General features: G+C 54.3%; 2 protein-coding genes across 4 annotated transcripts in view; one reads left to right on the forward strand and one right to left on the reverse strand.

Annotated features, from left to right (window-relative positions):
- WNT5B (Wnt family member 5B) overlaps nucleotides 1-16,928 on the forward strand; it is an 88,403-nt gene that overhangs the window by 29,337 nt on the left and 42,138 nt on the right. The window lies entirely within an intron of this gene.
- Nucleotides 7,628-16,726, reverse strand: FBXL14 (F-box and leucine rich repeat protein 14). 3 transcript variants are annotated; one of them, XM_073789175.1, is made up of 3 exons: nucleotides 15,558-16,726; nucleotides 14,449-15,456; nucleotides 7,628-9,505 (listed from the first exon to the last, which is right to left on the reverse strand). In XM_073789175.1, exons 2-3 carry the CDS (start codon nucleotides 15,381-15,383, stop codon nucleotides 9,235-9,237), a joined length of 1,206 nt encoding a protein of 401 aa, XP_073645276.1. In that variant the 5' UTR covers nucleotides 15,384-15,456; nucleotides 15,558-16,726; the 3' UTR covers nucleotides 7,628-9,234. The 3 variants fall into 3 exon arrangements, with proteins under 3 accessions (XP_073645276.1, XP_019781444.2, XP_073645277.1); XM_019925885.3 differs by having other exon boundaries at nucleotides 7,632-9,505; nucleotides 14,449-16,726; XM_073789176.1 differs by lacking the exon at nucleotides 7,628-9,505 and adding an exon at nucleotides 9,518-11,124 and having other exon boundaries at nucleotides 14,449-16,726.

Consider the following 16,928-nt stretch of genomic DNA (forward strand, 5'->3'; position numbering starts at 1 on the left):
GGACACACGCCCCGGGGGCTGGAGTGGGGGCTTTCCCAGCGAGCACTTGTCCCCACCAGGATGGGCAAGGAGGGTTCTGCCCAGAAATGCAGGATCTGGAATTAGAAGGGGGGCTTCTGTGCCCTGAGCGCGCGGGAGAGGGCTCCCATCGCGGGCTCTGCGCCCGCAGGACGTGCTCGCAGAGCTGAGGTTGTTCCACTCTTGGTGGTCGCCTGTCGTCTCTCCAGGAGATGACTTTTTCAATTAGCAAAGCTTAAACCACAGAGCTCGTCAATGGCATAAACCGAAATCATGCTTTAAAAAGGTTCTTGAAATGTTCTAATCACGTATGTTGCTTCCCTGACTTTGAAATCGTTACCTTGGGACAGGAACACAGCAGTTATCAGAGTGACTATTTAAAAACCTGGGTTTTTAGTAGGTTTCTCACTAGCAAGGTTAGTGCAAGATTGTCTCTGTCCCATTTGTCTTCCTCAAGTAAGAGTCACCTGAGCCTGTGTGCAGAGTGTGTATCTCTCCTCCGCTTGTTCCCCGGGTGTCTGTTGAACACCTGCTGTATCCCGAGTGCTTTCCTGAGTGCGGCGGTTACCAAAACGAAGGCAGTTCTGAGCTTCGGTCATTCGAGACCTCGCCACCGAAGCCCAGTATATCTATGAAGTCGTAAGTTCCATAACTGCACATTCTTCCACCCAGGGGACTTCAGAGATGCATCAGCAAGGGTGGGCAGGAGTGACCAAGGCTGAGGGCACAAGAGGAGACACCCAGGCTTTTGGCCTGGGGGAGTCGGGAAAGGCAGGCAGGTCAGCAGGATAGAGCATTTTAGGGGAGAGTGTGACAATTCATGCAAAGGTTAGTGTTTTGTTTTGGTTTTTTTTTTGCGCTACACGGGCCTCTCACTGCTGTGGCCTCTCCCGTTGCGGAGCACAGGCTCCGGACGCACAGGCTCAGCGACCATGGCTCACGGGCCCAGCCGCTCCGCAGCATGTGGGATCCTCCCGGACCGGGGCACGAACCCGTGTCCCCTGCATCGGCAGGCGGACTCCCAACCACTGCGCCACCATGGAAGCCCTGGTAATTACTAATTTTTTCTCTTCCCACAAAGGCTGTAAGCATTGTGGGACTGGAACCAAGCTTGGTTCATTGCTGTACCCTCAGCCCTTGGTACAGAGCCGGCACCGGTAGACACTGGATACAGACTCTCGTACTATTAGTTGAATGCCATCCAGCTGCCCATGACTGGGAGCGCCTTCCAGGGTGAGGGAGAACTGCACAGAAGACACACCATGCAGTGTCCAGTGCTGATACTGGAGCCTCAGACAACGTGGGAGCCACAGAAACGGGGGGCTTCACAAAGTTCACGTGAGCCCGGCCTTGGAGGGTGAGAAGTGCTCTCCAATCAGACGGAGGAGAAGAACATTCTAGGCCTGGGGCATAGCATGCCCTGGAGTTCAGGAGGATGAGGGCTGGTGGGAGGTTAGCCTCGAGGTGTGACTGGGGCCCCGACGGCTTTCAGGACCTTAGTGAGGAGCTGGGACTTCATTCTTTACCGACAGGAAGCTGGTGGAGGTGTTTAAGCAGGATAGCAGTGAGATTGGTATCCCTTTTTAGAAGACACCTCTGGGGATAGAGAGGTTGTGAACCCTCCCCCCTGAAAAATGCATTGTTGGGAAGCACCCAGGTGACTCCCGTGTGAAGGTCATCCAGAGACCACACCTGGAGAAGCGGCGTGTGAACCAGAGGCGGGGTGCGTGCAGGCTGGCGGCGGAGCGGGGACAGCGCACGCACCCAGGAGCTGCTGAGGATCACGCGGCCGGCTTGGCCGGGGTGATCTCCAGACCCTTCCTCTGAGGGTTCCAAATGTGGGGCCTCGGCGGTAATAAACCCCACGAAGTTTTGCAGGCCTGCCTTGTGTCTGCTTTAACGGTCGGGTGTGGGCGGCAAGCAGGAGCCTGCCTTCCCCAGGGACCTGGCTGGTCACGGCCCCAGGCGCTCCGCTGAGCACTTCGGTACAATTCAAGCATCGTCAAGGTCATCGAGAGGTTGGTAGGAGTTTGTTGGAAAAGTTAGAGGGCTTCTTTTACAAGTGGTCTTTGATGAACTCGATAACCACCGGACCACCAGGGAAGTCCACAGATTTTTGAAATAAAGATTTATGTATCACTTTTAAGAACAGCCTTAACTAGGCAGGCATATTGTAGTAATAATAATATTTAAAAGCCGCGGTGTAGAGACTGCCGGTCAGCTGCAGGATGGCAGCCGTCACTCTCTGGCCACCACAGTCTGGATGTTTCTGGGAAGCTCCGTGGCTGTTGGGAGGTGCTGGGGACAGCCTTGTAGGGCAGGGCAGGGAAGCCCAGGGCCTCAGAGTCAGGAATGCGGTGGTCCCCGCAGGGCCTGCGGATGCTGGATGGAGATTGTTAGGCATGGAGATGGTGGTTTAGAGAATCAGGTGAGTCGGAATATGAGTGCGCCCGTAACGATGGAAAATGAGTGAACAGCAGAATTTCAGAAATATGAAGCAACTGCACAGAGACAGTTGGGGCAGGAGTGAGATGTCGCCTGGTTTATCAAGAGCAGGAGAGGAAGAGCTGAAGAAAATACTGTGGAGAAATGAGGCTCCGCTTCTCCTGTAGTTCCCCACCCAGTGTGATCCGGAGAAGCAGTGTTTCCTATCTTCTTCGGGACAGAGACGGTCCACTGTCTCTCCTGTGATGCCCTTGAATGTATCACTTCACCTTTAGGAGAAGAAGTTCATCTTCTCCTAAAGCAGGATGAAGACTGTTCATTCCTGGACTGATAACATTTCAACCTCAAGATATCATTTCCTTTTCTCTTTAGACCTTGAACAAAACTTTCTCGTTAATTTGAAAGCCCATATTTTGTACTTCTTAATTCTAAGTATGTTCATCTTGTATTTTGAATGGAAAATTAAGAGAGCTGGTCTTAAGTTGATTTTTAGAAACCTTTGTGATCTAGTGAGAGTCTGAAAGAGGTTTACATTCCAAAGTACTAAAAGTTTCATCTGCCCTGAGAAATCTGAGATGTGTTGCTGTCCGTATTTTATCAGATTATTGTTTCCAAATTGCTATTTTACTCTCCCCCAAACTGGTTTTGGTAAAAAGAGAGGCTTTGAAAACAACTGATATTCTGTTCAACAGAGTATGTTAAAAGGATGGAGAAGTATAAGAATAACGACGAATACAAAATAATGGTGGTAAGCCCAGGACAGAGGTAAGCCAGCATTCTGAGTGGTGGGTGACTCGGGAAGTATATTGGGAGAGGAGGCTTTGGGACCCCTCCCCTGTAAGGCAGGCTTATCTCACGCGTTGCCCTTATTTCAGGAGCCAGGCCCCCTCGGGCTCTACTTTCGAGATGGTCCACTGTCTCCTGAGATGCCCTTAAATGTTATCACTTCACCTTTCCAGAGAAGCTCATCTTCTACAGCAGGGTGAAGGTTACTCATTCCTGGAGAAAGCCGTCACGCTTTGAAAACCAGCAGAAGTGATTCAGCAAACGTGTTTGTCACGATTTGGGGAGAGGACCCCACAGGGTCCACCCTGACTTGCTTTCTTTAGGGGAACTATGTGGTCCCCTCCTCCTGTAACACCCACCAAAGGAACTATGAAGGCCAACATGAAATACTAGTATGCTATCTGCATCGTGTTTCGTGTAAGGTATTAAACGTAAGAATTGTGTTTCTCTCCATCTACTCCTTGATCGTTTAGGGTCCTTCTGAGACAGAACTGCAAAATCAATGAGGCAAAACATGTCAGTAAGTCATAAATACTGACGAAAACAGGCCGGAGGTATTGTTTTGCCTTTGGTAGTTGCTTTTATTTTAGGGACTTTGAAGAAAGGACCTGAAAATTCTCACTCAGCCTGGTATTTATTTTGAAATATACGCTGACCTCTGACTTTCAGAGCCAAGCAGCCTAATCCTGGATCATCCCAGAACGAGTTTAGGAATTTGTGATCATGTCCTTTTTACTGGGGATCTGTACACATCACTAACCAGCTGGTTTAGAAGGATGAGCCGCTTCTCCTGGCTGAAATAGAAGGATGAGAACAGAGCGCCAACCTGAGATGTTCACCTTTTATCAGTTGATCTTTAATGAACGTTCCTGTACGAATGACATCAGAAAAGGTCCTTCCCAGTGTACGGGGAAGACAAACTCCCTTCTGCAGTGTGCATTTTTAAACGATTCCAGATAGGCGGATGAAAATGGTTGGTGTCTTGTATTTTCATCCATGCTTTGCCTTAGGAGTTTCCTGGATATTTGCTCAGTGTGAGGGGAAGGGTCAATGTATATAAATAAGGAGGAGGGGATCTGGCGACATTGGGAACACGACCTCTTGCCCTCCGAAGCCTGGGAAGCCCCAGTGAATGCTCCCACTCCCAGCAGCGTATGGACCCTCCCCTCTGCATGCAGAGTGGGGTCAGAGGTTAATGAATGAGGGCTCTCCCCACACACGGGGGGCCCGCTCCATAGTGGTTTTATAAATAGGGGCTTAAACGGGGTCAGAATAGGGCCTGCGTGTTGCTTCCAGACTCTCAGTCTTCCTGAAGTGATGGTGTTCAAAGATGCCACCCTTCCACGGGGCAGGGAGAGGTGAGGCCTGGTGTGCGGAGATCTGGGTGGCTTCCCCCAGCCCCAAGCATGTCGAGCAGGACCAAATGGAAAACAAAGCGGGGGAGGGCCTCGTTGCCTCTATTCTTCTCCGTAATCCCTTAAAAAATAATTGCAGACCCAACCTCTGGCCTCCAGCACATTTTCCGCTTGATTAGAGGCCTTTGTGAGGTGGGAAAGGGACCCGCAGGCCTGTACAATGTGCCGGGCCTGAAATGTCCAGCTGGGATTTTTTTCCATCAAAAGAGGATTTTAGTAAAACCGTTATCAGGGGCTTAGGGGAGCGGAGCTGCTGAGCTGCGCGGCGGGCGGATTAGCCCCAGCCAGCCTGTCTGGGCTCCGGGAGGCGGGAAGGTGTCGGCGGCCCCACGAGTTCACGACAGGTGCAGAGGCAGGAGCGGCCGAGGGCGCGGAGACCCCCAGGCGTGGGGTGCTCGTGGGGCTTTCCCTCCGGGCATCAGGCAGAAGGCGCCGGGTCAGGGGCTTGGGGCCTGCACGGAGGGGCCTGTCTGCTCCAGGTCGTGCCCACCGCGTGCCTGGCTCCCACCGCAGGCCAGCCTGCACGTCCGTCGTGGTCTCCATTGACTCAGGGACCGGGTGGCCCGGCCGGACCACTTCAGAGGGCCAGTGATGGCCACGTGGCCCCTGTATTGTGGGGAGGACGGAGCGGACAGAGGAAGGTGAGGGGTGTGTGCACGTGCGGTGCTGGCCGCCTGGCTTTGCTTACTGTGTCGGGGCCGCTGGGGCTGGGGCTGGGGACATGACCTAAAACAGCAGCTGTCTCCGTGGGGTGACTCGAGTGCTGGCCAGGACAGGGCGAAGAGGCCCGACTCCTGGGGATCGAGAGACAGAGTCCAGGCCAGGGAGCCTCACGACACAGGAGGTGTTACATGACAGCCCTGGGATGCTGTTGTTCTGGGTGATTTTCTCTGCGGGATGGGGAGAGTGGGTAGCACAGAACCTTTGTCCTGACGGTGACGGCCAGAAGGCTGGGCAGTAACAGCCACACTCTGGGAGTGGGACCCGTCACCTTACCGGGGGCCCAACACCCTACTGCCAGCTCCTCAGGCCAGCCCGGGGACCTAGCAGTCGGAATTTTTGTCTCGTGTCCGAGTCACACAACCAGAGGAAGAAGGACTGTCTTCCTGAAAACACGAGCAGCCCAGGAACGCCGCTCCCGGAGATGTTGGCCCCGAGCACCCCTCCCAGCTCCTCCTGGGGTCCAGGCTGGGCATGCTGGCCGTTGGCCTCCCCTGCACTCACCTCACCTGGTCTCTGTGTCCCCTCCGTGTCCTCTTTTCTCTCCCCGGCCACCTGTTTTCTTTATCCGGGTTGTTTCCCTGAATCTGTATTCGTTCTGTGTGTCACTGACACACAGCCTGAGAGTCCACGGAGCTGCCGGGAGGTTTTCTGGTTTCCTACGACCTTCTTGGTTGCTGGCAGGAGCAGTGATCAGCTTCGTGCCTGGGCCCTGAGTTCCAGAAGCTTCTCCTTTCCCTTCTCCCATTTTCTAACCAAAAATGGCCTTTGTGTCACCATGCTGGTGGCTTGCCTCATTGGGATGGCACGGCGTGGCAGGTGCAGCCGCGGGACACGGCCACCTCCACCTTCCACACTTTGATTCCACATCTGCACCTGCCCTTCAGATCCTTGCTTTCATGCCCCGAGGCCAGACGGTCGGGGCCAAGACGGCGGGAGACCCCAGCCTGTCCCTCGTTGTGGCGTTTTACGGAATCTGGCCAGGTTGGCTCAGAAGTTCTTTCTCCTTCATTTCTGCTTCCTGTTCCTAATGTCTGTTTTCCAGGGGAGGAGTTTAGGTATGTGAGCAACCTCACTGCTGTATCAGGGCTCTTAATCATTCTCACTTTCGTGGGCTCCTTCAGAAGATCCTCATGTTGATAATAAAAACTAGAAATTGATACTCCTAACATTTTTTAATATTTGTGTGTGTGTGTGTGTGTGTGTGTGTGTGTGTGTGTGTGTAATAAAGGCAGCACTTTTGCTCCTCCTGTTAGAATGGATGTTTCCACGTATGAGTGTAAACTTTTCCCCAAGTTGTTCTCCCAAACTCCCCGAATACGGCAATCTAACAGGATCTGTATGAGATGGTCTTAAAGAAAAGTTAGGAGTTGATGTTTGATTCCCGCCAGCTACATCAGGGAACCGTCCCGAAGGCGCATCTGATACCTGCTCCCAAACCGAGTGCCCAGCACTGGCGTCCCTGACTCCACCAATACCTAAAAATTCCATTTCATCTTCTTGGCGACATGAGGTTGTCTCGCCAGCTCTCACTCACACCGGGGAAGGTCTTTGTGGGGAGGCGACCGGGGGCACCTGCCGGAGGGCATCCGGCTCACAGGCAATGCTGCCACCTGCTGACGGGTCTCGGGGCTAGCAGGCGCCGTGGATAAAGACAGTCCGCCTTTCCACGTGGAAAACATACGTGGAGTTTTGCATGAACCGTACTTTACTTTTCTGCCCCACAGTGGATCCTAAAATCGACTTAGTGCACTTGGGGTAAAGGAAAGCACGAGGTCAGACGCCCGCCTCTGACACTGGTGTGGCCACGACGCAGGGCTGCATCCCCGCGGGGAGGGTGAATGGGTGGGAGAAGGTGGAAGAGGGTTTGCGGGGGATGGGGAGGTCGAGGAACAACGCAGCAAGAGGCAAGACTGACTTTCCACCCCTGCCTTTCACGAGGTGCCGTGCGACCTGTCTCCTAACTTACAGAGATGCGGTTTAGCTTCCGACGCAAGCAGGGGTGAGGCTGTCACTGCGAAACCCTGTGCCCTGCTTTACTGGAGTGAATTTCCGCGGGTCCTCCTGTGATGCCCTTGAGCATTAGACCCTTGCGTGTGGGGGAGAAGATAGGCCAGCTGTCTTGCTATGGGTCACTGTCCTGTCGCCCTTTGACTCCGAGCACAGTGGCCAGGCGTCTGGACGTCAGGGAGGCTGGGAAGGCCAGTCGTCTATCCAGTCCAGGCTCAGAAAACCCGAAGAGCTTCTCTGCCTGCTATGTCAGGAAGCTGCGCTGGGAGCTCGACAACGTTCAGGCCACAGAACCTGGCCGTACCGTAGATCCCTGAAAGACGTTAAACTTTGTGCATTCGAAATGAACTAGAAGAGCTCGAAGCTGTCACTTTAATGCTGTATTTTCATATAGTTTGCTCAAGGCACACCTACTGGCCTTTTTTCTTTTTGGTAGTTCATAGCAGTGGGCTTTGAAGCTAGGAAGCTAAGGTTTAAAACACTGAGGTAAAAATGGAAGGCCCTGGTTAGTGTATCTCCCATCTAAGAAGGCTAAGAATTTGAGGGGTTTAACTGTTGCAGTTCTCCCTTATTTCACCCATCTGACCAGTTCTGGCCTCGGGGATTTTACCGAAGATTCTAAGGAACGTGAGGACTAGTTTGGGGGGTTCCTCTCTATCTAGAGGCCACATCTCAAAAAGCAGAATGGAAGCCGGTAGCTATTCCTACACAAACGTACACAAGCGTGTGCATAAAAATGCCAGTTTGGGGTAAACCTTTCCTAAGGAAAAACACTATTACAAACAAACATTTGTAGTAAATATTTGCATCATCTTTTTAGATGAGGAAAACAGTGCTTTCCAAACCATGTGGAGTAATTCCACACCATTTATGAGAAGTGAATCTGGACTGGGCTCTTTCCCCGCTGTGTCTGTGCCGCTCCTGTCGCTCTGGCCCTGATCCGGCAGGGGGTCACTGCTGGTACCATGAGCAGGCCTGAGCCTCTGGAGGGCGGGTTACATCCCCCGGAGAGCAGGGAACAGAAGCGGTGCTGATGTGAACACACTGGACTAGACCCTTTTACTCTTTCGGGACAGGAGGGATTTGCAGCTAAAACATCTGTAAAGTCAGGACGTTTTATCCTTGAGTGATGAGAAAACACCTCGTGCTCTCACAGCTCAGTTCTCCTTTGTGACAGGCGGCCCTGGGGGCGTGTGGAGCTGTGACTTCTCAGCATGGAGGCCTTTGTGCCGTCTGTTTGTCACCGTCCATGACGGAGCAGTGCTGGAGAGCTGGCCCACGTGCTTGAGGACGACGGGACCGACTGGACCCTCACGCATACTCGGGCCACCCGGTACCCTAAGCCCGTTTACCAACTCCTCGCACTAGCTTTCCGGCTCCTTGAAAAAGGAGTTTGCATGAGTAACGTACACGTCTGAGTTTGCATAAGTAATGCGTATTAAATAATAACTTTCAGCATTCGGGGCGTTTACTCCAGATGAAAATAATGTGCTGTAGCTCAGCTCTCTTCAGAAGCAGGGGGTCGGGTGTTGCTTGACAACAGCTCAGGGAAGGACCCCCCGCTCCCTCCTGCTGGGGACCGGCCTCCCCGGTGATGGGTAAAGTCTGGGGTGGTCACTGGGCACAGTCTTTCACCCTCGTCAAGCCTCTTTCCCCGTTTATAAAATTAAATGTCCAGCATCCACCAGCTTTGGGGAAACACAAATCCGGAGACAGGGAAGCCAAACACGGTCGAGACTCCGTGCGTCCGCGGGCCGCATCCACATCCCGCCTGTGTGACCGGGATGCTGTCCACTCTCACAGATGAAAGCGAACGCACAGGACATGGGGCATTTGTCCTTTACACAAAGTGGAAGAGTGATGAGATAATAAAAAACTTAAGTCTTCTTTTAAGAAAATATGTGCACTTTCTTGGGTTAACAAACAGGAGATGGAGGAATTCCACTTGGATTGTTTTGTTTGGGGGGGATGTCAACGTACCCCGTCTCGTGCCATCACTTCTGCTCTCGTGCCGACTTCCTCTTGCCCTGAACGGGAGGAGCGGCTTTGTCCACGGTACCCAGCGCTCCAGGTGGTACCGGCAGCTCCACCAGGCCACATCAGAGCCACCCCTGCGACAGAGGAAAAGGCTGAAACTGATCAGTTGTGGACATTTACAGGTACAGATGTCTGGAAATGCCCCTCTTCTATCCGAGACCTGAGTGTTCGCTCTTTGCCCAGCTGTGCACTCACCTTGGAGACGTTCTAACGTCTTAATAGTTGGCACGGGTCCAAATATGAGGTCTCCTCTGTCTGACAACATTCACTTTTCAAAAAACTTAACTTGCTCCGTACCATTTGAGCAAAGCACCTTGACAAGACGAGACAGAGGTGTGGCCTGGGCACTGGCTCGGGATTCAATGCAGCTTTGCCCAGGACCCACATGATTTCACCAAAAGCCTCGCCCCTGACTCCTCAGGGGTCACGGTGGCACACAATTTAGGTCTTGCCCTCTATTAAAGGGGCAGAATTAACTTTTAAAAGGGGGTGATGCAGAGGGGGAAGGGCAGCAAAGGGGGCAACCACGGGTTGACTCACTGGCCCCCTGGCCGCAGCAGAGCCCTGGGAGCAGAGGAACGGTTGTCAGAAGCTGCATGAGGTCTTGGTTTTGTTTTACAAATCTGATCTCTTAATAAGGGGGTCTTATCCTTTGGAAACACAGTGGTCCCTGGGGGCCACTCCCCTCTCCCCTTTGAAAACTTGAGTTCAGATTCTCTAAGTCGGAAGGGAAGGGTTTTACTTATATTGCAAGATCAGCATTTAATAACCACTGTGGGAAAGCACGTGGATTTGGGGGCTAAGCCACGCTTCCATTTACGTATCGTGTGTCTCCGTTTAAGAGAAGGCTCTTGCCGTTAGAGAAACTGCCGTAAAAGGAACATTGGCTTTTTCAGATCTTTGCTGCTGATTTCAATCATGAAAGAATAATGATCGGTTTGAATTTTCTTAACTGTTTAAGGATGTACCGTCAGTTAGGCAAGCATCCTTGTCACTGCTGCCAAAGGTGGGATACATCAAGTGGGCCCTCCCCGCCTCAGGACGGAGGAACTGGGCAGGCAGGCGTCTACGGCAGGGAGAATTATTCAGCAACACCCAGCGCTCTCAGCTAGAGGCCCGTCGTGGTCTTGAGGAGGCTGCAGACACTGTCTGAACCCCGCCGACCCCGCCCTTCACTTACACATCATCTTTTCAGCAGACGTTTCATGGCTTTTGCCCCATGAGTCTCGGACAAGTACGCGGAACCCTTTCCTGACTGCCAGCAACACAGTTCCTGCTGAGGTTTATTGCTTCTAGATGATGAAGTTTACGCTAAGTTCCTGTTTTGTTTTTTCAGTTCTGGAGTTTTGGCAAATACCTGAGCCAGGTTTTTTCTGTTACTCTAAAAATTGCCCTGAAGTCCTCTTAACCTGTGCGCCACCCACATATTACACATCCGCTCATGTGCTTAGCGCTCCTATTCCTTAAAAGCATTTCCTTCCATTCCCGTAGGTGTGGTGAGGCCAACTCCACTTCTGCTCCCTTTCAGGTGGTGCCCTTGGCCCGAGCCTGTCCATCCTGGGTTCAGACAGCCACCACTCGCTTCCGGGAGGTCGCCTTCCTGGAAACCAAGGTGCGATCAGTAGCTGATCCTCCTCGTGGAGTGGAAGGGGGCTGGACTTAGTGGCTGGCTTTAGGCGAGCAGTATTCTCATCTGGAAAAGAGGGTACCTTTCAGCAGGTTGCTTTGAGGACTCGGAGAAATTTTCAAGTACCAGGCAGAGCACATCGTTGGTTCTCAACCCTGATTCTTTTCTTTCTGTCAAAAAAGGTTGAGGGGTAAGCAGTCACCTCTGACTGATGCAAGGAGGTTTACTCATCTTTCCCAAGACACTGAGATACATTCTAAACTCTGCCCAGTTCAGGATGAGGACACCAGGCCCGTGATCTTAACTTCCAAACAGTAATTTACCAGCCTTGAGTCAAGCTTATATTTAAAAACCAAGACAAAGCAGAGAAACAGAAAACCTTCCAGTTATAGCTGGTAGGATTACTTTCTGTATTAAATGAAGGAGGTGAGCACAGAGCCTAAGACGTAGGAGGTGCCCAGATTCTTACTGACTGAATCTGCACAGCCACACGATCTCTTGGAAGAAGAAAAATAGGAACTCACAGCTTGTGGAAGCTTCGTGTGCTGTAGAGGCAAATGCTAAATCAGAAAGCTGACCCTGATTCAGAGTCTCTTCTTACTAGGGTTCACACTTTTTTTTTTTTTTTTCCAGGCAGTAAGCACTGTAACCTAAGAGGGAAGAAAGAGATCCACACCTTCCCCAAAGAAAAGGAAGATGGATCTAGTGTCAGGCTCCATTAGACCCACTTGTGGTGGCTCTCCAAGAAGGAACAATGCAGCTTTTGTGCCAGGCCCGTACAGCAAGCCTGGAAACTTTACAAAACAGTCCTACCCAAGAGAAACCTGGTTCTAGCTCTCTTCCTGGAAAGAGGTGTTGATCCAGGAAAGTTTTGTGCTATTCTTATCGGCTCTTCCTGGGATCAGTATAAAAAAAAAAAAAAAAACCCCTCAAAAACAAGTAAGACAGACCTCTGCGAAACAAGAATATGAAAAACCCCACTGCTGGCGCATTTATACACTTCCGTTTCCACAGCCCAACCACAGGGTGTCAGATGATTTAGTTATTGTCTACCAAAGGGAGCTCTTTGCTGGAATTGTTGGTATTCAGCCCCAATTCGGTCTAAGAACCCTCACCGGGGTTCGAGTGGCCGCCTTCTTAAAATGCAAATGTGCAAGAACTCCAGGCCGGCCTCCCCGCCCCCAGGAAAGTGTCCAACCCGGCGGCGCTGGCGGGGCTGGCGGGGAATGCTAAGGAGGGGCCCGAGCCCCCGCCCTGCCGCACTGCTCGCACTGAGCCGCAGTCCGCATGACTGAGCGCCCTTAACTTTCCCAACAATGGCCCTGGCGCCCTCCCCGCCCCCTCGCAGCCTCCCCACACCCGCTCAGGGTCAAGAAACCCATCTTTCTTCCCACTTCCACATCTCAGGACGCATTTCTTGAACATCACCCCTAGATCTCACGTCCATGTGGAGAAAAACTGGCCACCCTGGTGAAGCTGTGACTCTTACAAATCTGGTTTAAGAAGAAGTTTCATTTTGTTCGGTTTCTTTAAATTTCCATGTTGTGCACAGTTCAGAACCAGAAGTTATATAAACCTCCATTCCAATCCCATTTCTAGCAACAAAACGTGTAGATGTCAGTGGTGAACCTCATACAGGATGAATTTTTCACCGTGAGCTCGCACCACACAGGCTGCACGGAACTCTGCATCTTATGCTTTTTACTTCAGAGACACAAAACAGCACCTCCTACCGTGGCCTGGACCCAAACACACACCGCCTTAAAAATAATGCACAGATACAAGGCTTTTGTTTTTGGTTTTTTTTTTTTCAAAAACATACTTCATATTTCCTCTTTTATTATATAAATATCAGTTTAACCTTTTACTGTAAGAATATAAACGTTTTAAGAGGATCTTTGTTATTATTTATACAAATTCACAAACAGTACAATTAATTGATAAAGGTCTCTGGGTTTCTTTTACTCCATGGTCTCGCATGTTGCAGTGGAGGATTCTAAAAAACAATAAACAAACCAAAAAAATCCAACGAAAATGTACATCCTACACAAAAGTGATTTTTTTTTTTAAAGCCACAAGTCCCAACCCCCATCAAAATAAAGGCATCTACTCCTCCATTTAGAAACAGAATTTTTAAAAACCCACAAACTCCCGTTTTATTAACAGAACAGAGACAAGACATGAATTTCAGTCTCCTCCCCTTCACATTTCAGCCCCGGGGGCTCTGGAAGCTCCTCCGCTCCCAACAGGAACCCTCACTGTGTGACCTTTTCGTGGGGAAACTTGCAAGAGGGGGAGGGCAGGGCAGAATCTGCATATATAATCATCATTTTCAAGACACAATCTGCATCTCAAACACACACACAAAATAACAAAAAACGAAACAGTCCAACTCTCGCGTCTCCCACACGTTTGTGCTATAAATTAAGTCAAGATTTAGGATCACGGCTGGGCCCTCAAATCCCTGTGGACAAGGAGGAAAAGGAAAGCAGAGCCGGAATGTGAAGTGGGATACACGGGGTGGATGGGGTTTGGGAAGAAGCCAAAGCAAAAAAGATGTACGAACCCGATGGGCATCTGTCCAGTCCAGGCACAAAAATGTTTCAGTCTCAAAATATCTCTCTTGTAGAATTCCAGGGCTTCAGAGAAAAAAGTAAACTAAAACGAGGTAGCCAGACACACACACACACACACACACACACACACACACATATATATATATATATGTATATATATATACACACACACACACATATATATATATAATTTATATATATATATAATATATAGACTATACTCAGCAGAAAAAAAAAGAGACCATGATGTCAACTTCCTTCAAAAAAATAAAAAAGACAATACAAATGAAATGAGCGTGGGTAGCAGAGTACTGTCAAAGGACTGATGACGAGAGACTGGGATTAGTTACGAAGTGGAAGAAGGGTGAAAAGGCCGTTGTAGTTGGGTTTGCTTTTATACGTTTCGAAATAAAAACCAGATCACAGTATTCAAATGAAAGCTTAAGTGAAGGCAGACATTCTCCCCAACTCCCCAGGGCTGAAAGGACTGGTCACTCCCCACCCCCGTTTCCAAATGCAGCGCGGCGGGGATACGGTAGCTCAGTCCGTCCTCCAAACCCCTGCTGGGAGGAGTGGCTGGTGGGTGGCGAGTCCTCCGCATCCTCGGGGAAAAGGAGGGGGTGTGGGGGCGGAGGGACCCCGGACGCAAGGGGGGGGGAGGGGAGGACAAGACTGGGGCTCCGCGTCATCGCCCCCACCGCGTCCCCGGCAATGCTCTGGGTCTACGTGTGCGTGTTGAGTGAGCGCGGGGGCCGCGGCGGTGGCAGGAGGACGAACAGGGCGGGGCCGGGGGAGTTGGTGCTGCCGCCCTCACCTGACCTTCTCACTGTCCGTCATCTGCCAGAGGCCCAGGTTGAGTACCTTGAGGCAGGGCAGCTGCGTGATGCGCTCCAGGCCGCGCTTGGTGATGCGGGTGCAGCCGTACAGGTCGATGCCGGTGAGCTGGCTCAGGTGCTCGGCGATCAGCTCCAGGCCCTTGTCCGTGATGCGTACACACTGCCCGATGTTGAGTGTGCGCAGCCCGTGCATCTGCCGCACCATGCGGTTGATGCCATCGTCGCTTATGTGGCAGGAGCAGAGGGACAGGGACTTGAGGCCGTCCAGCCCCTGCGCTATGTAAGCCAGGCTCTGGTCCCCCACCTTGTCACAGAAGGACACATCCAGCCCCGAGAGGCGCAGGCTGCCCATGGCCAGATGCATGATGCCCGTGTCACTGATGTTGTCGCAGGAGCGCAGGTTAAGGCTGCGCAGGCTGCCCATGTGCGACAGGTGCAGGAGGCCTGCGTCCGAGATGCCTCCGCAGAAGCTGAGGTTGAGGAGCCTCAGGCCCGTCAGCCCCCGGGAGATGTGCTTCAGAGACAGATCCGTGAGCTTCTGGCAGTCCTGCAGCGTGAGCTGCTCCAGGCCCAGGCAGCCCTCGGCCGCGCTGCGCGTCATGCCGGCCAGGTGCCCGATGCCCACGTCCGAGAGGTGGCGGCAGCTGCGGAGATTAAGGCTCTTGAGGCGCTGCAGGCCCCAGGCGATGAGCAGGAGGCCGGTGTTGGTGATGTTGCTGCAGCCGCCCAGCTCCAGCACCTCCAGGCCCTTGAGGTACTGGGCTATGCGGCCCAGGCTGCTGTCAGTGATCTGCTTGCACAGGCTCAGGTTGAGGGCGCGCAGCGAGCCGATCTCCTGAACGAACGCGTGGCCCAGTCCGTTGTCGGTGAGGTTGTAGCAGCCGCTGAGGTTGAGGCTCTCGATGTTGGCCATGCCCTGGATCACGTAGCTGAGGCTGCGGCGCAGGCTCAGGATCTGCACCCGGCGGATGCCCCGGGCCTGCAGGCTGGGGAACAGCGACGGGTTGGCCCGGCGCAGGTGCAGCTTGGCCTCCACCCCCCGCCACACCGACTTGTGGTAGGCGGCGTCCCGCCAGGCCGTGCACACCTGCGCCGCGCGCCCCTTGTCGCGCACGTCCAGGTAGCCGAAGATCATGGCCAGCAGCTCGGGGAACAGGCACGAGATGTGCGTCTCCATCTTCCTCCCCGCGGCGTCGGGGAGGAGGCGCGGGCCCCGCTCCCGCCCGAGCGACGAGGCGGCTGGCCGGCCGCGCCGCGGGCCCAACGGACGCGCCTCCCGCCTTCCGGCTCGGCGCCGCTCCTCCTCCCGTCCGCGCGTCCTTCCTGCCGCCCTGCCCGCCCTCCCCGCCCGGCGCGCTCGGCGCTCACATCCCGGGCGGGCGCCCCCGCAGCCCGGCCCTTGCTGGGCTCAGCTCTGCCGCGCCCGGCCCGCGCCGCCCCGCCGCCGCCGCCGCGCCCCCGGCCGCATCCTCCGGCGCCGCGCGGGCCGGGCTGCGCGCTCGGGCTGGGCGCCGGGAGGCTGCGGCCGCCTTTGTCCTCGCCCGCTTTTCAAAGCTGCCAGCGGGCCGCCCGCACTCGGCCGCCCCGGCGGGGGGACTTCGGGCCGGCGCGCGCTCGGCCCCCGCGTCCGCGCGCGGGGCAGCGCCGGCCGGCACGGAGCGCGCGCGCGGAGCCGACCCGGGGCGAGCGGCGGCCGCGCCGGGGGCGTCCGGGCCGGACCCGCTGCTCTCCGCGCCTCCGCGCCCCCGCCCCCCGCGCTCCCCCGCGCGCGCGCGATGGTACGAGCCTGCGCGCCGGAACTGCCGGCGTTGTCCTGGAAACCGAGCGCCGGCCCGCCGCGGGTTAACCCTGTGCGCGCCGTCGGGGCGCCGGCCGGGCCAGCCGCCACCGCTTCCGCCGCCTCCACCGACCGCGGGGAGCTGCCGGCCACGCCCGGCCCGCGTCTAGGCTCCGCGCCGCCGGGTCCGAGGCCTCCCCGCGCGCTCCTGGCCCAGCCTCCCGCCCGCTCCCTTTATCCTCCCGCAAGACCCTCCTCCCCGGACCGCTGCTCGGTGACCGCCCCGCTCTCCTCCCCGCCTCCGTCCCCGGGGCCCCGCCGCGCGTCTGTGCTGCCACCTCCTCGGTCCACCCCAGTGGGCGGCTTCCCACGGTTCCTTTCTCTCCAGTCTTGTGCCCTGAACTGGGGAGAAACTCAGGACTACCCACGCGTCCCTTAGCCGAGCACGGCCTCCCCCCAGTGCGCACTCTGGATCTAGCCATTACCACTTCCTTCTAGCATGTTCCGGGTGTTTCCAGACACCGCCGCCAGTGCGCTCCCTCGGCTCCTTATGCATCACAACTTCCTCCGCTTCCGCACTCGGCCGGCAGCCCTGGGCTGCGCCGCGTCGCCTCCGCCTGCCTCGCGCCCGGAGGGAGCAGCCTCACCTCAACCCTATCGCCACCGCTTTCTTTCTTGTCA

Source organism: Tursiops truncatus, chromosome 11 (assembly GCF_011762595.2).
Source record: "Tursiops truncatus isolate mTurTru1 chromosome 11, mTurTru1.mat.Y, whole genome shotgun sequence".
NCBI lineage: Eukaryota > Metazoa > Chordata > Mammalia > Artiodactyla > Delphinidae > Tursiops > Tursiops truncatus.